Source organism: Drosophila eugracilis, unplaced genomic scaffold, assembly GCF_018153835.1.
Source record: "Drosophila eugracilis isolate 14026-0451.02 unplaced genomic scaffold, ASM1815383v1 contig_1828, whole genome shotgun sequence".
NCBI classification, from domain to species: Eukaryota; Metazoa; Arthropoda; class Insecta; order Diptera; family Drosophilidae; genus Drosophila; species Drosophila eugracilis.
In genome coordinates, this window is record NW_024572675.1 from 220,412 (window position 1) to 245,128 (window position 24,717).

The window sequence follows — 24,717 nt, forward strand, 5'->3', positions numbered from 1 at the left end:
TGGTTTTTAGCTCGTAATAAAATAAAAGGAATGCCTTTGCCATATAGAAGTCTAGACAATGGTGAATGTTTTATTAAGAGTAACGAAAATAAATGTTGAACTTATATGTAGGAAACGTGACACTGTGCCAGGGATAACTCCAATCGTTTCTGCTGGAAAAGTTTCGAGCAGAATAAATTGTGTAAAATTTAATTAACTGCACTTGAGTGTGCCGCTTCCCTTCTGTCCGCTGCAGTTGCGCGTGTGCGATAATCAGAACTCAGAACTCCCACCCCTTTTGGGCGGGTAAAACAACTCATGCACACACACAAGGGAAAGCACCGCGAAACTTTATCAAATTGAAAATAACACAATTTTACAGTTCAATGCAGGGCGAAAGGATGCTGAGGTCGAATGGGCTGTATGTAAATACTATATGTGCCAGACTAAGCCTCTCTGAAAATGGCTAATAAAGCTAATGCACAGCCAGCCGAAATGCAAACGGTTTTCCGAGGGATCACAACTCTTGTGGTAAGGCAATAAAGGGTATTCGGCCTTCGTTGGAGGCTCACGCCCACGAAGGCACTGGGTGAAGTTTCTGTGCGGTCGAAACAGCGAGGAAATAGCGAGCAAAGCGCGCCAGAAACGCGCTTAATGGCGCGTATCTGCTGGCGCTCATAAACAACAAAAGCAACAAGGCGTGCTTTATGAGCAGCTTGTTGCCGACCTCCTCACACAGCCCCATGCATTGCATCCACCCACCCACTGCGACCTCTCGCCAAACAAAACTTTTGGCCACGGCTCGCTGAAGCCGAAAGCAAGCTGAAGCTGAAAAAAGGATTCAAGACCTGTGTAAACAAATTACGAACGCATTTTAATTGGCTTTCAAGTGAGGGCGACAAGCAGGCGAATCTTACGAAGGCGTTCAAAACACGGCTGACCACTGAAATGATAGCATCATGAAGTGCCCAATAAGCGCCAATAAGCGATCAATACAACTCTAACCTTAGAAAACTTGTATAGATTTTTAAAAAGGCTTGAAGAGCTTAACCCGCTTATTCAACATATACCTTTTTTTTTTTGCTTTTTCAATCTGCATAGTCTGTGTAATTGAACCAAAATTCGCAAGGTTTATACACTGAACAGCATGTTGTTGGTGATGTTAAAAGGTTAATTCAAGCAAAAAGTAATAAAGTTTATTAATAACAGGCCTATCATCCATATTAATTACCTAATCGTCTGTAAACTTGGTGTAAAAGGTTATGGCAAATATTTAATTTGTACTTTTTATATGTTTTATTACTGCAACTTTTTAACGGGATCTGGAGGATCAGAGGAATCAGTCATCTCCTGACTAATAAAAATGTTCTAAAAAATGTTTACAAAAGTGCTAAAAATTTGATTTGTATTGCATTCGATGGTCGGTGTGGCTGTACAGTGAATACAGTTTGTCAATAATTTCAATTGCTGTTTTGAGAAGGATCTTTTGATTCAAACCAACCAATGTGGCTAACTAGCGCAGTAGAAAAACTGTGCACGCGAAGCAAGCAAAGTTCTAAGTCATGTTTGAAGGCAACTTAAGTATAGAAGACAGTGGTTCACAGAGTCACAAGCCTTACGAAAATCAGTATTATAGTCTATAAATTCCGCCCGCATTTTGTTTTTAAGTCCTTCAGCTATAATGGATGTCTGTGTATATTAGTTGAGGTGAGCCCTCACATATCAAAACCATGTTAGAAAGTTCATGTCAGCGAGGAACGAAAGAAATAAAAATAGAAATTACGACATCTGCAAATTGACATAAAAAATAGTTAAAGGATTCGTTTAGAGATGGTGATTAGGTGATTCGATAAAGATTTCTTAATACTAAATTGGTCCATAAAGTAAAAATAAAAGTAAATAACAAAAAACCTCAGAAAATGCTTATATAATGTATCACTAAGGCAACTGTCTGAACTGGCGGTAGCTCATGCTTAAAATCTGTTATTAAATTGTTGAATATCCTTCCAATTGAATTGAATTGAATTATTTCCCTTATGATCATGATCAGAAACGCCTTCTTTTACCTGTTGCATACTTTTTACCCGCTTGGTTTAAGATTAAAAGATAAACGAATTCTAATTAAATGAGCTTTGACTTACTTCTTTCTTCACATTGAACTATATTTGCAATAAGCAGGAAGATAATTTGCTATGCGTGACCAAGGTCGTCAGATCGGTATAGTAAGTCCGGGTCCGTGTTGGCCTGTCGTCGAGGTAATAAGCAGCTAAAACGCTGACTTGCAGTTGCGTCCAAGCGAGCAAAGACTCAGACATCTATCGCAAAAGCCGTCGGGGGCTGTGACTTAGCATCTATCTCGACCTTTAACGCCACACGACGCTGTCACTGGTCGCCCATTGATACCTGCGATCAGCCCCTCTCCGGTTTGGGAATAACCTCATGTTTATTAACGACATTGTTGGGTAGAGTCCGGAGTGGTAGTCTACGGATCAATGACTCTTGCGTACGTTTCACGTAATTGGTTGTTGTCGAGTGAGTGCGGGGTCCCTGGTTGGTCCACTTCCCCCAGCCCACAATTATTAGCTAGCGACTTGTGCTATTAGTAAATACTTGAGAAGCAGGCGCTGGGTAGAGCGGAAACAGGAGTTAAGGCTTCAGGATCACGACCATTTCTGGTTTGCGGTTGATTGATTTCCGTGCTGAGTAATAAATGCGAATGCAGAATGCTCTGTGTGTGCCGATTTTGAGTGCATCTCGAACCTATGATTTAGGAACTTTGAATTTAAAATGGAATCAGTTCGATCTTGATCTGCTGCTAATTCAGAATGGAAGACGGAAATGTATTTGTGATTGAAGTACTTTTGCATGAGAAAATATCATTTTGGCGAGATAGATTTAAATAGACTTGGAATTAAAAGAACATACCTCACTGATTCGAATGACAGCCAATGGTTTTGAAATAATTACAAAATTAAATTAGGAATATGTAGTAAGAATAAGTAAATTATTTGATTATTATCTAGAATGGATCTGACTCAAATGACATTTATCCGCAAGTAACGACATCCGATTGCTTTTGCTTGGGCTTATATTTTGATTGCCTTCAGCCCTTATGCTATGATCTGTAAGGCTTGTTCAATGCTACTGCGACCAACCAGTCTTCTTGGACTATTTGTGGTATTAGATAGGGGTTTCGAATTTGGATCTTTCGTGGTGGCCACGACAAGAGTAACATCTGCCTGAGTACTCCCAACTATAAGGTGTTCATAGTTTCCGAGATCTTAAGTTTCATATTGACAGACGGACTTCAAAGTTTATATCTGACTTTGGCTTACCGAAGATTGGTTTACTTTTGCTCGATTAATGGAAAGGACTTTGCGACTTCTACGATTTAAAAACTTCTTAGACTTGAGGTTAAGAGGAATCAAAGTAGTCGAAGAATCAACAATTTCTGAGGTAAGATTTTTCTTTTAGTTTAAAATAAATATTCTGCAACAATTTGTTATTCCTACATTTCGAAACTTTTAGCTAAAAATAATAATATCCAATCGATAATACTCACCGATTTGTAGCTCCGGCAAGCCTCCATTCGATCCGCCGCCAGCTGCTGGGCTCGGCGTTCCAGTTGGTGCTCCCATCCCCAAGCGGTCATCCAATAAAATCAAAGTCAGTGTCAGCAAACATAAAGCTTTACTGTTATTAGCATCACGACGCTTAATGCGGCGATAACTTTTTAAATAATCTGTTGCAGGGCGCCAGGAGTGGCGGTCTTCGACCCATTCACGTGCCACGATTTCGCCTTCAATTGTTGGCAGGCAGTATTGTCGGATGTGGTTCTGCCTGCCGCGTCGTAAATGAATTGAATTCAATTCTCTAAACTTTATTGCCGGCATTTTGATTTGTTGCGTTGTTTTCTCAGATCTTTCCCTTTTCACACGTTAATCGTATCGTCGGTTCCCTTTTCTCTTTTCTACTTTTCATTTTCATTTTCATTTTTAAAGTCTGGAAGAAAAGAGGGTGAGCGACATGTGAAGAAATTAAGGTAAATTTGGGGCCCAGTTGAATCGTATAGACTGAAATTTCTTGGAAACATCGGTAAGTGAGAACGAGGAGGAGCAGGCTTTCCTAAATACATCATTGTCAGCAAATTAATGTGACGTGACCTTGCAAACTGTCGCGTTTTTGACACATGGCAGAATGATAGGAAACGGGGCGGCAGTTACCCCAGCACGATTCACAGTGCTGAGCAAGGCAGAATTTATGTTAAATGTCAGACGCCCTCCAGGGACTAAAACTCCCTACATCCCCATCTGGCTCCCTCGGCGGGATGCCCAAACGTGTCAAAATAAAAAATAAAAACTTCCATAGAGGTCTCGGCCGTTCCGATTTTCGGCCTTTCGCAGTCACAAATGCAACTATCCGCCAAGTGCTCCCGATATTAAAATGAGCATTTGCCCAAACAAAAGCACTACTCCCGGGAGCTATAATTATCTTACATTCCCAAGGGGAAAAGATCAAAAGGATCCATGAAACAAAAATATCATTTTTCGCTGGCATTTCCTGACGCAAAAATGCACTCGAGCAATTAATAAAATGAGAACTGAAAACGGCAAAAGAAAGGTTGGGGGAGTTGCCAAATCGCGCGATGGGAGCAGTGAGGAAAAACTGGCGCCCACACTTCCTTTCATATGGGAAATACAAATTTTACGCCAGCCCGACAGTGTAAGTGGCAGCAAAGTTGCAAATGTGCCGCAATTCAGCTGTTGCTGGTACCGGGGCTTTCTGGTTTTCGTCGCCGAAGTCGTCAAAAATAAAAAACATACAGTTTTGTAGCAACAATCCCATTCCGCTCTCCTCCTTAGCACACAGAGAGCAGAGCAGTCGAAGCTGAAGTAGTAGGAGTCGTGCATAGTTTTTATGGCCACGGAGCGGCATTTTAACGCCAACATCCCAACTCGTCTCTCCTCCCGAGTTGCCTTGCAATGGGGAAACAACGGCAGCTGGTGGGATGAGAACTGGAACTGGAGTTGGAGCTGCAAATAATCTTGCCCGCGGTCTGTAAATTGCTGTAACTTGCCCGGTAGCTGGTGCCACAGCGAATGCAAGTTTGGATGTGACAAAAGCGACGGAGAGCAACTTGTTTGGAAGGCGGCTTTATCCGGACCTGAGAGAGTCTTCATGCTAACCACCTGGTCAGATATTTTACGGCTAGGAGACAAAATATTCATTTTGAAAGGCGCACAGTTTTATAAGTCAATTTTTAGTATAAATGTATAAATTATAACAAAATATTGATTTCCTTATTTGTTGCTAGCCAGTAAGGGCTTAGAAAGTAAAGGCTTTGTTTTTTGACTGACATGAAAGGCAAAACTTATTGCTGTAGCTGGATACGGTATTGATGTAATTGATGTTTGTAATATCGGTGCAGTCGAAGAAGGCGGGCAGTACGACGGGCTTCTCCGACAACTCTGTGGTACCAAAGACGCGCACGCGGTCTTCACCCTAGATCGATGACCGTAATCGGGACTTAGTGTTACTTAATTTAGTTTAGAATATAAGGCTATACTTGAACTACTTTTATCAACGCTGAGATTTCAGGAACTCTAAGAGATAGAAAGTGATAATAGGCATTTAGTTTCTGAAATCACTCTGAAACTGAGTATCTTGTATCTGATAGTCGGGGCAATAATCTATAGCTTTTCTGCTTGTTTTATTGCTTATTTTTTAACGATCTAAAAATTCTATAAATTTTCAAGAATGCACTCAGATGGTTTTCGCTACAGTCTGGGCCTCTTGTTCTTCGCATAAAATATCCACAAATGGCCTGGCTTATGCATAATTTTTGGAGCCGATGCCGTAGGGCGACGCCCACAAAGTGTTAATTACAAAATGGTTTTAATCGTTTGTGTGTATACATTTTTCCGAGTTTTCCCTTTTCGTAAAGCAAATTGAGTTAAGTTTTTGACTGACCGATTCCCGACCCTATAAAATGTATATTTTACTGATCAGGATGAATATCCAAACGATTTCCCTCCGCCAATCGAATGACTAACGAGTATTTGACAGTGTCAGCACTCGCCCGCAGTGTTTGTTAGTAACAGCACCACGCAAGAGCAAAGACGGCTTTTCCGGGCTTGCATCCGCCCTCTCAGACGCACTCCGCGCAGGAGATTGTCCGATTGAAAATTTTAGAGGAACCCTTGGCCATATTTTTCCTCTTCCGAAATCCTGAACAACGGCAGTGGGGTGATCCCTTTACCAGTTCTAGAAAGTGCAACATTGAAAAATGCTTAAATATGAATAATGAAGACCCGTGACTTGGGTGACAATGAGGAACAGCAACACAAATATCTTTTTGCCGGCCAAGACGGCTTCACCCTATTTTAAATCAAAAACTGCACCATAAGCCCGATGCCTTAATTATCCTTCTCTTTTCCAAATTCCTTTACGTCCAAATGTCCGACCGTGTAATAAGATTTCTCGTTTCATTTTCTGGGCTTTCCTAAGGCCGAACTGATATTGATCTCATTCATTTGCGTGCTGGCACTTGGCACCTGAAAAGCTTAGTGTTCACATTCTTTTTCTCTCCTGCTGATGCCTTTCCAGCGGGAGGCACTCGTTTTCACCGATTTAAATCCAATTCAATTCCTAGCGGGCTGGGCCAGCCGACATAGGGTACTTAATAATTTTCTTTGCTGAGCATGATGGTCATGATGGTCATGATGGTTAGGGTGAATCAAAAACAGAGGAACAAGTAAGCAAGAAAAGAAAAATAATCGATCGAGATAACATTTCTTGTTTTCCTCATGCAATTAACAGCAGCTTGGCCTCGTTTAGTGGAATAACTTAGAGAGTTGTTTTAGTTTGTTCTTTATTTACAAAATGGAATGCATTCGAGTTAATGTAGCTGTGAGTATGGTAGGTAACGAGAGAAAGCTGAGAGCTGATTACATCAATGATATTGGGGGGGCTTAAATTTTAATTTATAAAAGGTATTTTGATCTTGGTCTAAGCTCCATGCAAAGGAAAACCAACAACATACCCTTGTGCTTCCAGTCTCTGTACTCTTAGGTGTAATTGTTAGAAGGTGACCGGTTTAGATCCTTCCTAATCTCAGAATCTGGGTCTGGATCAAGCTGAGTTCAAATAATTCACTTATTTGATGATGTCCTCGCTGGATAAGCCCAATAAATTATGATCACGAAATAAATCGATTGCGTTGAAAACTCGGGGCGTTGTGGCGTGGCTCTTGGCATGCAAAACAGTGTCTGCGTAAATGACGCATGAAAGCAAAATCAATAAGAGCAGCTCGCTGGGGGAGGGGAGGACAGCTTCCTGCCTGCCATAGGGAAAATTGCCATCTTAGACCCTTTTTGTGGTGGGTTCATTTCACAGGTTCTGTCCATTACCAGGGTAAAGCACGCTTATTTAAGCAATAATTTCTTGTCCCACTCTCCTCCTTCTTTTTTGTTTTTGATTAATGGCCGTGTTCATAAAGTGACACATTGAAAATTGGAAAGCAAATCAAGCACAAAGAGCAACGCCAAAAAGTCGCAGGACAAACGCATGAAATCAGCACAAAGTAAAAATAAATAAATAATGCGGACGTTGGGTGGTTCACGGCAGATGCCGCTGAAAGTGTAAAAAGTTGGGACTGGGGCCTAAAGGTCGTCAAAGTAAAAAATTCGATAAATGAAAATGGACAGCAGCAGAGCACAGGCGCTGCGCACGAATTGGATCGGAAATCCTTATTGAACTTGAGTGAGGCCCCGTCTCCAAGGAAGGTCGAGTGTGCTGAATGTGCTTACTGGGTTGTGTCTGATGGGTGGTGGGTGGTGAGGGAGTGGACCTGCTTCGTTTTTGCCTCAATTGCTGCAGCGTTGGCAAACCGGAAAAGCGTGCTGCCGAAAATGTGTGTTGCTGAGTGGCCACCGGGATAGCTCTTCTCTACACTGCCTAAAAAAGTACATCATTTTCACCACTTAGTTGGGACGATTTCATTTTTCTTTCGCTTGCTTTGTCAGACACATTTCTTTGCAGTGCATACGATGCTAAACATGGCTCTCCAGCGCCGGATGTAAATGGGCAGTTCGACAGAAGCGCCTACAAACACGGAGCCAGAGGAATAGCGCAGAAATGCTGATCTGGGATCAGCAGTCGCAGTAGTGGGAACTGTGGTGGTGGTGCAACTGCCAAAACAGATGAGTTGAAGATAACCCTAAATTCGAAATAATTGTGATAAAGCCATGCGAAATCATACGGTAACTGTATAGCGGTGCTGCAAACCTCATGTCCCAGGCTATTCGCTTTTAGAGTTGCTAGAGAATCCATCACTTAACCTAGTATCAGACCATTGGAGCCATTGGCAAGAAGACTAACACGTCTGTATGCTGGCCAAGCCAGGAAAGTTAACGCAAAACATTCGTTCTTCTGTGGTTGAAATCACTGAGCTTTCTATTTTATGTGGGGTGGGATTTATTTGCGCCTCAACTGTCGGCTTGCGTCAAAGTGCGAGAGCAGACTCAAATTTGGGGTCAAGGAGGAACTGAACGCCTAACCATCCCTCCCTCCTTGATAGGCTCACCCAGCCTATATGACGGCTTTAAATCTGTTTGCCTGCTGAGCAGCAACAATGGTCGGAAACTGAATCAAAAACAAGAAGAAACGCTATAGTGGAGTGCTTTGCAATAAGATACCAGTTACCAATTTCAAAATAGGTGTAATGTTTAATTACGATGTACAATTTCACTGCCAGAACCCATTTCTAAGAATATATATGAAGGCATATTGTTAGATCGACAAAACTTCACTAAGTCAATGTAATAGGTAAGAATGTAGCAAGACGAAACTCAGCCCAGCTACGGCTATCGGCTAAATTCATATTCAGAAGTTCTAGGATTGAATTTCCTACACAGGAACATGATTAATAATTTCAAAGCAATATTAGGTTTTTGCCAGAATTTAAAGCTGTAAAAGGTCTTACCAGGTCACTTTGTTAGTTTATATAAATTGGTATGCATTTTATAGAGAAGCCAGGACCTTCCTAGAAGAATTCGTTGTCATGTTGCCCGAAGTCAGTATTAGTAGTCATTTTCCAAACCGATTTCTTTCGACATAGGAAAGTAAATGTCTTTCCCTCTTCCACTTTCCCTGTCTTTGGACTTGGCCAAATAGAATTTAAATCTGCTTAATCCCCATGCATGGAAGCTTTCTGTGCTGAGTCTTTGGTTCCTCTGTTTTGGATGCCGGTGATGTTTGCGGATGCCCCCTTGTCGGGCGCTGGTTCTCTAACCTCTTATTTATTTTTACTTATAGCTGATTCCGCACTGCCCTGGCGGCAGAGTGGGATTTCATGGTGAAAGGCTTTGGCACTGAGTGCCGTCCTGAGGTGATTTTGATTGAGTGCGATTTTTACTTTGTGTAGCCTACGTGTTTTGATTTCTTAAATAATATTTACCTCGTGTGGTATCCAGGACTTTTTGTTGTCTTGGGTCTTTGATTACACAGGATGAAATGGTCTCGAAGAAACTCTTACTTTTACCGGGTGTGGTAACGGATATTCGATCAGATAGTATTTACTCTTTTCACATTACCCTGCTTACTTAGTCCGAGGACAGGAAATGGATTTATTATTGGGCATCAAATGGAATCAGTAGCGGAGAGCACTGACGTCGTCGTCGCCTCTGGGTGTTTTTTAAGACGCGACAAAGATAGCCAAAGTGATATTTATTAAATTCGTCAAACTTTCTTCTTTTATGGCACTCCCTTTTTCTACTTGCTACTAGTATTCTAAACAGAAGTTTGATGCTACTTTTAAAGTTCAATGTACACGTATCAGCAAATTAGTTTTCGGGGTTAATGTCCCCCAAGTCTGTTTGCAAACGATCTAATCGGGCAAACTGGCACATTAGGGCCCAGAGGGACTGAAAGTACGCATATCTGGGAGAATCTTTAGAAGACCACTAATGCTAAATCGATGATTGAAGAGGCAGAGGGCGAACTCATTCGACGGACTTTACGACTGTCATAAAACGAAGGCAGCAATGTACTCGGCTAAAATTGATTTATGACCCGATACAGCCTCCTAAATAAGCGATGGATGTAGCGGCTAAACAATGGCGAAATTTTAGCAGATCTAGTCACGTGGGTAATGGATATAAAAGTTGGTAGAAATTCAGTGGGTAACCACAGTCTTCAACGGAAGCTTTTCAGTGACGAACCATGAGATCCCTTAGCGTCTTGATTCCTTCTCGCATCCCTTTTTGCCTTGGGTGCTGCCCAGCATTCCGCCGGAGGAAAGAGCAGAAAAGAAAATTGTAAGTTAAGGTCCTTACAACTAAGCATATTCTAATTCCGTACTGGTCACCAAAGCCTTCTCCAAGATCGTTCCCCGCCTGCTGTGGAACATCAAGCGCGGGGACAACCAGGAGAGCCATCGAAACACTCAGCAGCCTATCATTATAGTGCAGCAGCCCAGCTCGAACTCGGATCACGACTTGGATAGACACCACCACCACCACAGTCAGCACTATCCTTACTACCCGTACTATCCACCCCCTCCGCCTAGTCGTCCGCCACCCCAGTTTCCCGGAATGGACTACATGAACAGTATGGCGGGCGGACCCACCTACCTCATTATCAACCCCAACAACATGCAGGGTATCTACCTGCCCGCCAGCAGCTCCAACAGCTCGAACTCCACAAGCTCCCGTCGGAGCGCCTTCGTGCCCTCGATTGACGACTTGCTGCAGGGCCTCAACTTGGAGGACTTAGCCGATGGAAGCCTATTTGAGGATGATTCCGAGGTGGTCAACGCTGCAGAGGACGGTAACTCGGAGCATCCTAGCTCGGAAGGACCGAGCGCTCAAGCGGACGATGATCGCGACGATGATATCATTAGCGAGGACGAGGTCGAGGCCCTTGAGCGCCAGACCAACCGAGGCTTAAGTCCCAAGCATCTAGTCTCGATCCTGATGCAAGACAAGCGCCGTCGGCGCATCCAGGAGGTCCTGGCTAGCATCTACTTGAGGAACTACAACCTGAACAGAAAGTAACCAGACAGGCGCCGACAGATACGAATTGGAATTTTGTGAGGCTAAATAAAAGCGGGAACCTCGTCAGAGCACCCCATAGAGTTGACTCCCCTCTGCAGCTCCATATTTTGTCTTCATTATGGTCGCACTTTTTGGTAGAACCCAGGAGAAATCTAAGTTAAGTCGCTTGCTCCCCAGTAGCTCCTCTGAAACTCCTTCTCTCCCTTCAGCAGTTTCGGCTGCCTGCTTGCCTTAGTTGCAGCCGTTCCGCTCTGTTGCGAATTTTCGAGTTGCCGTAGCACTAAAATAATCTGCAACTGCAGTTGAAATATTTATTTGCAATTCCCCAAGCAAACGTAAGCCCGGATCTGCCACGAACGAGAAGGAGCTGCTGCCTCCAATGACAGGTGGCACTGGTGATGGCCGTGGGGTTGGGGCGGCCGGGAGTCTATGAAGTAAAAGTTGGGCTTGATGAGCAGCTGCAGCTATTGTTTCGGCCGAGGAACTTTTTCTATGGGGCACGTCGGGACTAGGCAACTTGAAATTATTTGCTGCGAATCGGAGAATAGATGACCACAAGCATCGACCTTTTCGGTCGCTTTATCAAACAAGAAGGCTTAATTATGCCCTTTTGTGCTTCGAACCAGTGCCTGAAAGATTAAGTTCTTCAATAATTTTGAAGTTGCCCGTTAATGATCCCTCCCATCTGGATTTTAAAATATTTGGCAATTTAAGTTTAGGCAAGTCGCTCTGTTAACCCCAAGCCTCTCCTATGGCTTTTTAAATTTAACTCACAGGCATTTCGGTTGCTTGTGCCGGAGCTATGCATAAACCTGAGCTGAGGAATGCCTTTTCCCCAACCTCAGTAGTTGGGCGTTTTCATTGTTGACCCGGCTGCTGCCATAAAATAAGGAAGATAGAAGGTGGCTAGGCAGTAGAAAAAAGATAACAGGTGTTGTACCCGCTTTACGACTGCTGCTCCACCAACACCGCTCTGGCACAAATTCCGCCGGAGTCTGCAACATGGCTCCTGCATTTTGTTGGCATTTTTTCCAGCTACCTGTGTCTGGAAGTTGGCCGTTTGTTGCATGTCCTGCGGCAAGCGAACTTGTTTGAAATTTGACGTGTGTAGTTTGCTGACCAGGGGCGATGGGGTGAGGCAACCGAGAACGTTGGTTGGGGTGGACTCCGGAGTCTGGGCTGTAAGGAAGAGAGCGGCTTTAACTCCTATAAATTTATATCCAAGCTGCCGTTGCATCCACAGTAGCTCAAAAATGTTCATTTTCACTTTAAACAGGGAACTCGCCGTATGTTAGATTCGTTGCAATTTGTGTACCAGGTAGTTGCCTTCGGTCTACGCTCTACCAACAAAATTGAAACAGTATCTGAAAAAAATGAATTTTTAATTTTCGATCCCAATATGTGATGATTCATCCACTGGTTCTTTGCTTGCGATGGCTTCGCCTGACCATTGGCGAAAGCGTCGGCTCAGGGATTGAGTCTGGGAAGACTGAATGGGTGGGTGATTAATCAAAGCTTGTGTAACCTTTAGTAAGTTTGAAGTTTGTGCAGAAAAATTGCAGGCAAAGGGGGGCTACCTTCCCTTTTGATTTTTGTGGCCATAATGACAGGGGTAAGCTGAGCAACACGGCATGCCGAAGTGCCTGCTACTTAAAATGGATAGTGAGAGCTGATTGATTAAAAATCAGTTTAGCTGTGTTTAATATAATTAGCGGAAAGTGACCCGCATTTCATTGGGGGAAGGAATAGAATACTTTTCCAGAAGGCCACTGCACATAAGCTGAGAGAAGAATCCAGGAAGTTTGCGAGTAACTACTTTCCCAGCAACGTACCCAAAACGATATTCATCGGAGAGTAGTGTCATCCTCTGACACAGCTCACCATGCCGGCGACTGGCCGAAAAAGAAGACCGAAAAGGCCATCAAAGGCAACGGGATAAGCGGAGGAGATGCCTCGGTCTCGGCTTGCAATTTTACAAATGGATTTGTTGTAATTTCTTTTGCCACAGCACCTGATGCTCACACAGCGTGCATAGTGTAAACAGAGGAGCGCAAAAAAACGGCTAGGAGTTCGGCAAGCACACTAAGCAAAAAACAAAATGGAATAGAAGCCAAAACAACCGAGAGGCATCAGCCCGAAAGCCAGGAACCACGAACGGAGGAGAGCACTTTTGTACTTTACACATTTTCACATATGAAAATATTTTTTGCAAGTTTTTATCACTACCCGCACACCCATCAGACCCAGTCCCAACCTCGCCCGTCCAGGGGGGCACAAAACATTTATGGGATTTGTGTTTGCCAGACATGTTTGCATTTTGTATATGCGATATGTTTGAGAATCCCGTTTTGCCATTTTTTGTTCAAAGCCAGAGAAAAAGGATATGGCTACGGCAGAGCGGGAGGCACGGCCCTTTCCAGTTAGATTCCTCTTTTTGGCGAGGTAAGCAATGTCTGGGTGTGCCTGCATTTATGGCAGCGCGGTGTATCTGTCTGAGGACGGAAAGTTTTCATATATAAGGGCATCTACATGTTATGGAGGATGTAAGTATGCTGAATATTTTCATTTTACCCGTGAACATTGATTAACATTGATTAATCATGTACCATATGTCTTGTTGTAACAAAACGTAAAAGAAACAAAACACTAAGAATCGTCTATAAGAGTCTAAAAACAGATAACGTTATGCTAAATTCTATAAGCGCCATTGGTACTATACCGAGGCCAGTTTGCCCGGGAACTAAAGGTGATCAGGCATACAGATTGTAGATCTGTTAACGCAGTTTCATAATTCCACCACGCCCACGAACCTTAAAATACTGTGGCATTCATAATTTAAAGGTTAACGCTCTGCATTGATCTACAAAATATTTTCTGAGGTCAATACATATCGTCGTAACAAACTTTTTTTAAATCCAAATAATGTTTGGTCGTTTTGTATTTATATTTAAGGTCGGAGACGTTATAATTGTAACAAGCTGAGTATAGGGGCATATCTTTCTGCTATATCGATATCTATCTGTTCTATATCAATATCTATCTATCTTCTTTGGTTTCCTGCCGAAATGATGGCCACCGTCTGATGAAAGTTATGACTTATGGAATAAATGATAATGTTACGATTTTATACCCGTTACTCGTAGAGTAAAAGGGTATATTAGATTCGCTGAAAAGTATGTACAAGGCAGAAGGAAGCTGAGATCTCAGGAACTATAAGAGATACAAGGTAGAGATTAAGCATGAAGATTCTTGAGGTCCCTACGCAGCGCAAGTTTAAACTGTGCGAAAAACTGTGGCGTCCATGATATTATCAAGAATGTCTTTGTTTGACTTTGTATTACATTTTCTTGTTAATATCTACCGATTTACCAAAGATTTTTTAAATCGGAACAATAATTTAGGTTGTAAGGCCTCACATGGGTAGTGACGTCACTACCAATTACTCAACATGCTTCCTCTGACAATAGGTGGCGCTTTGTGAATTTCCACTCGCAAAATAAATATTTTAAAATTGTATAAAACAGTAACGGGTATCTTATAGTCGCGGCACTCGATATAGCGCTTTTTCTTGTTTTAATTTCATTCAGTAGATAATAATTTGATTCAAATCTGCCTACACCCTTAAACTCCCAGCAAGCGTAAGATTCTATGGATTTACGACATAAATTGATGAGAACAGTGATAAAATAAGCAATAAGGATTCTTAGTACCATCTAAATGCCGATACTTATCGAAACTTAAACTATTTAACTAGAGACCTCTGGGCTTGTAGTTCCTTAAAAGGGGTTAAAGGGACTGCGCATTTTTTACATATGTGCATTCACAGCTGTCCACTGTTGGTTCCGTAACCTGCGCTGTTTTTGAAAAACATTAAAAGTGTTTAGATAAGTTATGAATGATATGCACCAAAATTATTAGTTTTTGTAATTTTTATAGGTAGGTATTCAAAATATCGGGCAAAATGAAGTAGGAGTCGACTAACCACTTTTATTAAATCTGATAAATTTCTTGAACGACCAACTTTTTGCACATTGTGTAGGCAGCTTAATCGATTTGTATTCGTATTTGAAATCGATCGAAGCAATACTTGGATTACTTAAATTATGCATTGGATTTGCCGTCCAGTGAGTAAATTTATCGTTAATTAACAAAACACAAATTGGTGAGAGTGGCTTTTGAACAAACCAAACTAAGAAACAGGTTCCCGAGTTGATTGTGAAAATGTAATTCTTTAAATATTTGATCTACATGAAAGTTGATACTTCATGTCTCTAAGCTTTGTTGCACTCATCAATGAGTTACTAGTATTTATAAAACTCAGATGTTGACATAAACTCAATCTTTTATAAGCAAACCCTTTTCTCATTCACTTGTTCTGTATCTTTATTGAACTTTCTTTATCTTTATCTGAATTATGTGCCCTTTTCTCCCTTTGATATCTTTTGCTATACAGTGTAAACTCACTTGTTCGGAGCGTTTTAAGAGCGAAGTTACATTTTATATTTTTGTCAGGCGAGAAGCTCACGCAGAGAGTGTAGCATTCGTTCTAAATTAATCTTCATTATAGTCACTTAAACAATGATAGAGGTCGGGTCGTACAGGGCAGCTGGCCAAGCACATGTTGCAAGTTCCCCACCCTGGTATTTCCCGATCTCACGAAGAGCCGCAAACTTTGATTGAATTTTCATAACATTTTTGGCTGCGGTTGGGTAGTTCACGCCATAAATCAAAAATTCAACTAAAAATGTCAACTTTTCACTTTTAATTAGTTTGGAACAGTACGCAAAAATTTTTAGGTCACGCTTTGCTGGCATAAATCAAAAATTCACTTGCGCAAATATTTGGGAAAATTTCAGTGCACCTAAAACTGTGGTGGTCTGAAAATATTCCAGGCAAACATAGCTTCAGTTCACTGTAACGTGGGTGTGTTTTTTTGCTATGCCTGCGGCTTGTTTTTTTTAAGTTAATTTTTGGCGAATTACTTTGACCACTTTGCTGGGAACAGCCAGTCAGTTTTAATTAAAACTTAAACCTTTAGCCATGGGCTAGGTTGTCTTCGTCTAAGACCTATGTTGTGCGAAGGATTGAAGGACCTTTAGCCATGAGCTAGGTTGTCTTCGTCTAAGACCTATGTTGTTCGAAGGATTGAAGGAATTTGAGGAAGCCGTAAGTTAACTAATGTCAGGGTTCCACATCAATTGTTAAATGAACAACTTGACCAACAGAAATAGTCTGTGGGTTCAGGCTAAAGCAAAACTTCCCACCTCTTATTTGGATTACTTTCCTAAAGATCAAAATCACTCAGACATCTGCAGACGACCTTGTAGTGTGATTTATAATCAGACATTCGTTGAGAAGAATCATGAGGGTCGCAGGAGAACTGGAAAGGAGAACTGGAAATGTCCGTTTTTCTGTTTGAACGCTGAGATGTTAAGTTGGGAATACACCAGTTGACTCCACCCTCTCTTCAGTCCACAAAACGCGGAAAACTAAGCCATCCGTAATATTACGGTCTGTACAAAAAAATTTTCAAATCGGACTATTGTTTCACAATTTATTACCAGATTTAGGCTAAAAGGCCTCACACGGGCAGTCAATAAATTTGCCTTCGTGGTGCTACCAAAGGGTATCTGATGGTCGCGGCACTCCACTGAAAACCAATCTGAGAGTTGAATTATTTAGATTGCAATTCTTTAGAGTTTACAAAGCAATCTTGGGGCAAAACCTTCACCAAATGAAAATTTTTTCCAATTTTTTTAAGCTTTACAATTTTTTTTCTATTTGGCATTCCTTCTATTTAAATCTATGGTACTTGCTTAGGTATTTATGTCTGAATTTTCTTGGATGAGTTCCCTTTCCCCCATTACAGTCGGAAGCCCACCACACTGGCCGAGGTGTGAGGATCAGCCGCTCGAAGGACTACCTCGCCATGCTCGTCCTTGTAGCTCGCATAATCCCTAGAAAGGACGCACTCCATGTGAAGGGCGGTCATGAGCCGCAATGAGTGCATATTGGTGCAGGTGGAGGTCAGCACGGGGAATCCGCGCTGTCTACCAAGCTCAATGGTGGCGGCCACCAGGCGGGAGCCCACTCTTTGTCGACGAACGGAGGTGTCCACGCCTAGCATGTAGAGGTAAAGGGCTCGCTCCACTCTGAAGTGTTCGAAGATGTTTGCCTGCCTTTCAATCATGGCCAGAAACTTGTGAATCTTGTCCAGCAGGTTCGTGACCTCTTTCTGCTCGGTCTGCTGGAACTCCCTTTCCAAATCCTCGGGCACCAGTTCTCCCGCCAGGACCACGCCCACAATGCGGTCTCCGTCTACAGCTACCAAGGAGAGGCCCTGGGGGATGAGCGAGCGGTGCAGCTCCGACTCTTCCGGAGTCACTTCGCTCTGCCTGGGATCCTCTTGGGGGATCAGCATCAGCGGCTCTTGCCTGAAGAAGTGCTCTGCCAGAAAGGCCTCGACCTCCTCGAAATCGCCGACATTCATAGAGCGTATGATGATCGCTGACATCTTCCAAAGTGGCCTCTCGCAGACTGAGAGAAATTTAGCGTAATTTACTTGTTATATATGCCATTAAACACGCAGTGAGCTTGCTCGCCTCATTTTGAGCTTTTTAAAAGATGAGGGCCTCCACCTCCTACCTTCCACCTCCAACCACCCATACCAATCCACCCACTGACCCGACGCACTGTTCTTATCAAAGCTTTTTTGAATTCTCTACGTCGCTCCCTGTGCGAGGTTGAATGACACTACTGAATCTCTGAGCGTGTAAATAATGTTCTTAAACGATTTCGAGATCCGATTGACGCCCCTGATTACGCAAATTATTCAGAAGCTTAGTTGAGATGCCAAAATGACTGCATCTAACTATCGGATTCGTTTCTTGCAAACTAGATTGTTGATCATATAGGTCAATACTACACCTATCTCAACAATGTAGTGTGGGCTGCTCAGGGCTTTGATACTACTAAAACGGGTGGTATCGCTTCTAATACTAGTTGGAGTTAATACAGGTCTCCCAGCCGAGTGTTATAAGTTTACATCTTAATTAGAATCATTAACGTTGTGTTTTATATTTTCACGTTTTATCCCAAAAAGAGCTACGCTCTTGCGTTTGAAATATTCGGAGATTTGATCTAAATTCTAAAAGCATAGATAAAAAGCTTTCTCCAAAAAAAACGTACGTATGAGCTTGCGCATATAATATATTTGGCTCTTCTGGAAGCTGTCTTGCCGGTTCATCAGAAAGATAGTTACGTTTGTTTGTGTTTTTTATTTTAAGATAACTTATGCCCTCAATGTAATCTAAGATTGAAGATCTGCCTGCGAACATATGTTTATAACATAGATATATGGCAAGGTATTTGGTTACTCAAAGAGTCGTGGTGGTGGTGCAACCTGGTTTCGCAGGCCTGTCAAAATGTGAATTCCCTTTCAGCGCTGTAAGGAAAGCAATGAGATTAACATTAGACTAACATTGAATCAAAATGCCTAGAACATGGCAAAAAGCCAGTATGAGTTGATATTAAGATCGGAAGATGTTGATTCCGCTTTCGAATTTAGAATTATTCACTAAACAATGAGTGGTCGCTGAACCACAAGTTGAACAGGTTTGAGACGTATTGCGCTTCGCGTGCTCCAGTGCGACGAATGTCAGGGGCTGAGTAACTCCCTACCTCCGACAAATCACTTGGATGAGTTATGAATCGCTGCTTAAACACAAAATGCAGGTCATTAGTGCAATTTACCCCAACCCCGGCCCACATACAGGCCCTGCCCATTCAGCTTGTCCTCGCTGACTGTCGCACGCACTCCCTGCAACCCATTAACCCTATGTCGCCCTCAACTTTTGCCTTCCACACCCTAAGTTGTCTTATCTAACCGTTAACGCCGTTTGGCTCTCGTCAAGCTCGCTTGAACTTTAAAATAAATTTGTTCATTTATTTACTGTTGCGTGGTTTCATTCTTTTTGGCTTCGCTCGCGGCTTTTATGAGAATTTAATTAGATTTAAAAGTCATAAACGCAACTCTACTTCGTTCTGGACGCTTTTTAGTTGATACTTTTTATACCCGTTACTCGTAGAGTAAAAGGGTGTACTAGATTCGTTCAAAAGTATGTAACAGATAGAAGGAAGCGTTTCCGACCCTATAAAGTATATATAGGATCAGGATCAATAGCGAAGTCGATTGAGCCTTGTCCGTGTGTCCGTCCGTCCGTCCGTCCGTATGAACGCTGAGATCTCAGGATCTATAAAAAATAGGAAGTTGAGATTAAGCATGAAGATTCTTAAGGTCCCTACGCAGCGCAAGCTTATTACAGCATCCTGCCACGCCCACTCTAACGCCCACAAATCACGAAAAACTAGAACCGCTAAAATCGGGAACTATTAGACCTAGAAAGTTGAACTTCAGTATGTATAATCTTTGGATGCCAGCGCATCTTATAGTGGTACTATTATCCGGCCACACCCACCCAAACGCCCACCAAGCTCGAATGACAGTTTTCGCATTTTCTAGAAAACCTGATATCTCGGTAACTATACGTGATAGAAAGTTCGGATTAAGCACGTAGGTTTTTATAATGCCCCTTATAGGAATTGTTTTTTCCGAGTAAACCACGCCCACTCTAACGCCCGCAAAACCCGAATTGTGTAAAACAGTAACGAGTATCTTATAGTCGCGGCACTCGACTATAGCGTTTCCTCTTCCTCTTTATTATGAACTCGGCAATTGTTTGAAATTATCAGCTTTTAATTCGTGCCGATTGGTGTTTCAAGGTTCCCACTTTCGATGACTTCAGAGGGTCACAAATTAAAGTTTATTGAAATCGATTTTCACTGGAAAAGCGCTGGGGAGTAGTAACATTTGTAGCCATTTGGCGCGTTTCAAGTTTAATTTTCTATTTTTATTTTCGTGTTGATGACAACACCCACAGGGGTGGATGGGATTTCCCGAGGTACGTGACTAGCTTAACAAATTTGTGCGTGTTTCGATTCGCCTAGTGCAAGACCCCTCCACTGACAATATCATTTACTCCACATCCCCCTTATAGTTATTGCATTTTTATCTGCTTGACCATTTCGACAGTCACTTTTGGCCTCCACTGTAAAATCTCTTTTTTAATTGAAAGAGAATGCGAGCTCCCACGATCACATCCTGGCGGATTAAGAATTGTAGCCTGTTACCAACTGGTACTGTATTGTATAAGGCTTATAGTATATAAGGAATCATGTTAAGAATATTTGGATAAATTGCAAGCTGATAAATCTTGTACACTTCAAGGTAATTTTATCCTACAAAACTTTCCTTAGAGCTTAATTGTTGGGCTCCTCGTTCTTTAATTTATTATTGTTCTGGCTAATTCAATCCACTTGGAATAATATAACTCAATTTAATGTGTACATCATTATTGTAGAGGTTTTCGGGCGCGCAGGCTTTAATCAGTTGCTATTAGGTCTTAACTTTTTGTATTAAATCTACCCCAACCGCCGAGGACAACCGGTAGTCCGTTAGGACCGTCAAGAAGAACAGAAACATAACTTTTATTTCCACATTTTTAAATTGACATTATGAATCGTTTAACATCTGTTAACTGTTCTTGGGGGCCAGCTTTCGGGGTGGAAATTTGTGTATGGGGGTAAAGTTGGGAAATCGGTTGAAGCATCTGGTCTCACCTGGACTTTCGGTCGCTTGGAGAATTATGCGGGTGATCCAGTTCTTGACTAATTGGTTGCAAATGCTCCATACTATCGATTTCGATGGCAGATAGGCGATACCCGATATCCGATACTGATTACCCGATAACGATAGACAACACACCGTCTGTCGTGCGACGCGTTGCCCCAGCAAAAGTTTCGAAACGACTACTGGGCCGCCAAGTGGAGCTGCCTCAACGAGCGCCACAATGTCGTTCACACACATACAAACATGCATATGGAGGTGGAACACTTGCGATTTCCGTGCGCGACTTTTCCTGTTGCCGCGAAGAGAGAGCTGAAGAAAAGTGGACTTCGAAGAGAGTTGGCCGAAGAGTGGTTATTCTGCTTGCCATTGGCGCAACTCAACGAAACTCGCTCGCGTAGAGCAACAGCCGACCTGAAACGAGAGCAGTTTTTGGCTTGTGGATCGTATTGGGGGAGGGAGGGATGGCATTTGAATTGTTGCTAGCACAGGTGAGTTCATATTTCTAGCCTGTTAATACAGCTAAGGTATGTACTCATATCCCCAAACACGGCGTCAATTTCAAGTTTGCAACTTAGGGCATTAAATTCGACTAAAGAGAAACACATTGACAGAGGCTCCTTCTCTCCCCCAAAAACCAATTTAACTGTCGCATTAAATATTTAAAATTATTGATTACATTTCTGTACCCGCTTCACCTTTCACTACTCAGTGACCACCCGCCCACACAGGCAAAACAAACTCAACGTTACTTTGTATTAACTTCAACTGTGGCAGTGAGAGTTCGTTTAGAGAGCGGTCTGGCGCTCTTTCAGTCAGCACTCTCTTCGCCTATTGCTTTTTTTGTGGGGCGTATAAGACGAAGCACTAGGAATGGAACACTAGTCCCGTCTTCGCAAAGAGAGTGCGCGTCGAATAATGCGCGGGTAAGAGAGCATGACTGAGAGTAGCGGCTGCCTGTTGATAAGTATTACATACTGTAAATAAAGGGCTGTGGATTCCATCAGGAGAGGGTTGGTAGCCAAGGTGAGGAAAGGGTAGCGAGGTGTTAAACAGGACGGTTACAAAAAACATTATTAAAAACGAGGAAAACAATAATCATTTAATTAAATAGAAAAACTTTCTATTTCGGTTCCTCGAAATGATGTCCAAATACTACAAGAAGCTTTTCCGGCACAACCTGAAAGAAAATGTATGCATTTTTTATTATAATATTAAAAAAACGGAAAGGTAACGAATTTCCTTATTGTTTCCTTTATAGGCACCTGGCTAAAGCTGTTTAATTACTAAATAACGAAATTGACAGGTGTACTTTTGTCAACGGAGAGTACTTCGATTCTTAGTTTTAAGAACAAAATTGGGTCCCACCTCAATTGGGGTCACCGCCACCCAACGGCTGGTCGGAAAAGATAGCTGCCTGGAATGCCATACGGAGTTCTAATCCCCGCTGTCTTTGCCAAACATTCAATCAAACGCTGTCAGAAGTTGTAGCACCGAGGCTTAACGCAACTTTTAAAACTTTGAAAGCAAAAATGCATACAAATAGCCGACTCAATGCAGAAGGGTAAAGAGTTCCATATCACAACTTCTTTAAAGCTTTCTCTATGACTTTACTTCCATGGCGTCGTGATGTCTTGAGCGGCTAAGGGTATGCAAAGTTATCAAACTGTGCAATTGGGTATAAATTTAACTCATCAAAACCTTATTAGGGGTTAATTTATAATATTATAAGTTCTCAGGTTAGACAATATTGTAAAGTACGCTATAACCACATTTAACTTTTGATTTCCTGAGATTTAAGCGGTAGAAAATCAATAACAGGCAGCGAAAGGCTGAGACGCAGATAGGCAACTAGAAACGCAGTCGCCTAACGTGGCAAACTGTTTCACACCTGAACTGTCTGACCTGTCAAAAAAGAGCTCCGCTGCGACTTCGGGAAAAACAAATAGAAACTCCCTTAAAGGCTGCGAGCAGGGAGAGCTTAAGACGAGCGCCCCGCCTAATGAAGATATTAGACAGGTCTGGGGGAAGGGTTTCCATTTAGACAGCCCTGACGCTCCGACTATAGCTGTCGTAGGCTGTTGAAAGTCAATTGGAAAGGTCGATGAAATTCAGAATGGACAGGCCAAACTCAGCTAGCAGACCTCCCGCACCGGAATATTGATCCGCGTTGCACATTCAGGCGCATTGTGGAGTCACTGTCTACATTTAGTGGCCAGAACTTGGATATAACGGAAAATATGAACGTTATGACGTATGAACTTCGAAAATTTCGATCTTTTTTCATTTTGCTTCAACTAAATTCTATAGTATATTTGAATAGGTTATTTATCAATATCGTTTATCAGTATAGTGGGAAATTATAGCAAGCCAATTTGGTTTTTATCGTTGTAGTAATGTTTTCGTCGGGATATATGAAATATATCATAAATTAAAGTGACTTCTCCACGTCTTGTTTATGGGAGTCTAGAGAACCAATTCCACAAAACATGATAAGTCGAATTGAGCCGATTATAGCTATAAACATTTATAGATTTAAAAACCGAATACTTGAAAGTTCCCAAATAGTGTAAAAGACTTCGAAATTGTTTACTGAAAAACTATTATTTTCAAAACAGCTTCCTATATTTCTGGTGTTATACTAGAAACGTTTTCATTTCCTAAAAGTGCAATCAAAAGGATTACAATTTTAAGAATAACATTAACATTAACTGGAGAAACTATTAGTACTGAGTATTAAACAAATTGGTTTTCATGTTGAGCCGGTAGTGGACTTAATCAATTGCAATTACGTTTAGTGAGAGGAATGAAAGCTTCGCTCAAAATACTCACCTTAAACTAGTAACTGCTTAATCAAATCGAAAAAGAACTAGCATAATTTAGCAATTCTTCCGCTTTTCGAACCAGTATTTTCTGTAAGCCCCGTAAAAAAGAAGGGGATTCCATGGAACCAGCAAAAACAACAACAGAAGTTGCCAACTTGTCAGCTGACAGCCAGGCGTTCTTAAGGTGTCCCCACCCCCTTAAGCCGTCAACCATCTCCTGTCAAAGGCCCCCTGCCAGTGGGATATGAGCGAAAAGGCAAGATGTGTGGGTGTGAGTGGTTGGCAAGGGGAAGAGGACGTGGAAGGGGAAGAGTAGAACAAAATTCAAAGGCTGCCAATTGCCAATTGAAGCCGTAAAGTATGCTAAGCAATTTGCGTCGTGTGTGCGGTATGCATGTGGGGATGGATGGGTGCTGGAACCCAGTGTGCGGTGTGATATTTATTGTTGTTTCATGCCAAACTTAAGCTAGAGTCGGGATCAGCTGCCTGGGTGACGGAGGGAGGTTCTTTTGGCTCCATGAGTTCCAAGCACCAAGCACCAGGCACCAGGCACCAGGCACCTGGCACCTGTCGAATCGGCCCTCCTTATCCGCCTCTCGTCCAGGACCCTTCATAAGTCGAGAAGTGTGATTTGGAGTTTGGTATATTGGCTCCTAAGCAGCTACGGCTTTGATGGATGAGGAGTAACAATTTCTGGTCCGTTTCCGGCCTACTTTTAGGATAGCTAGGTAAAACTAGCTTGGCTTTATTTTGGGTGATGGACATTTTAGGTGTGCTCCTGTGTAACCATATAAGCTACCAACATATTTAACTTAACTTACAGAAATTTCAATTCCATAATATTGTATATTAATGATTATTGTTTACTTATTCCTTTCCGCTAGCCCGCTTGTGTAGAGTTCCCACTTCCGACAGACGTCCAGTCAAAGAGCTAATCAAAATGTCCGATGCACGTACTTCACTCATTCAAGCACTCGCATCATTTTCGAGAGCAAACTTTGGATACACTCGTAGAAGTGTTGTTCTTGATTTTTTTCTTGGGCCTTAATAGGGCCAGTCGTGGTGGGGCTATATTAGAGAGTCCTTAATTGAACGTCTCGAAGAACACTTCAAAGCCTGGACATTACTGAAAGGATACGGAACGACTTTTCCGAGTCCATCTGCCTTTCTATAT

At 42.2% G+C, this 24,717-nt stretch overlaps 3 protein-coding genes across 3 annotated transcripts in view; 1 reads left to right on the forward strand and 2 right to left on the reverse strand.

The window, feature by feature from the left end:
* LOC108113466 (discoidin domain-containing receptor tyrosine kinase B) overlaps window positions 1-4,003 on the reverse strand; it is a 44,326-nt gene extending 40,323 nt beyond the window's left edge. The window contains 1 exon segment of the mRNA XM_017224048.2: window positions 3,542-4,003. Coding sequence (XP_017079537.2) covers window positions 3,542-3,872 — 331 coding nt within the window. The 5' untranslated portion in view covers window positions 3,873-4,003.
* A 6,197-nt stretch (window positions 4,004-10,200) lies between these two features.
* On the forward strand, window positions 10,201-11,111 carry LOC108113467. The gene is given in 3 exon segments (XM_017224049.2): window positions 10,201-10,224; window positions 10,226-10,295; window positions 10,351-11,111. Coding segments are annotated over 3 exon segments (777 nt in total). The 3' UTR covers window positions 11,034-11,111.
* A 5,462-nt stretch (window positions 11,112-16,573) lies between these two features.
* On the reverse strand, window positions 16,574-17,559 carry LOC108113468. The gene has a single exon (XM_017224050.2). It carries the CDS (start codon window positions 17,545-17,547, stop codon window positions 16,897-16,899), a length of 651 nt encoding a protein of 216 aa, XP_017079539.1. The 5' UTR covers window positions 17,548-17,559; the 3' UTR covers window positions 16,574-16,896.
* Between the last annotated feature and the right edge of the window lie 7,158 nt (window positions 17,560-24,717).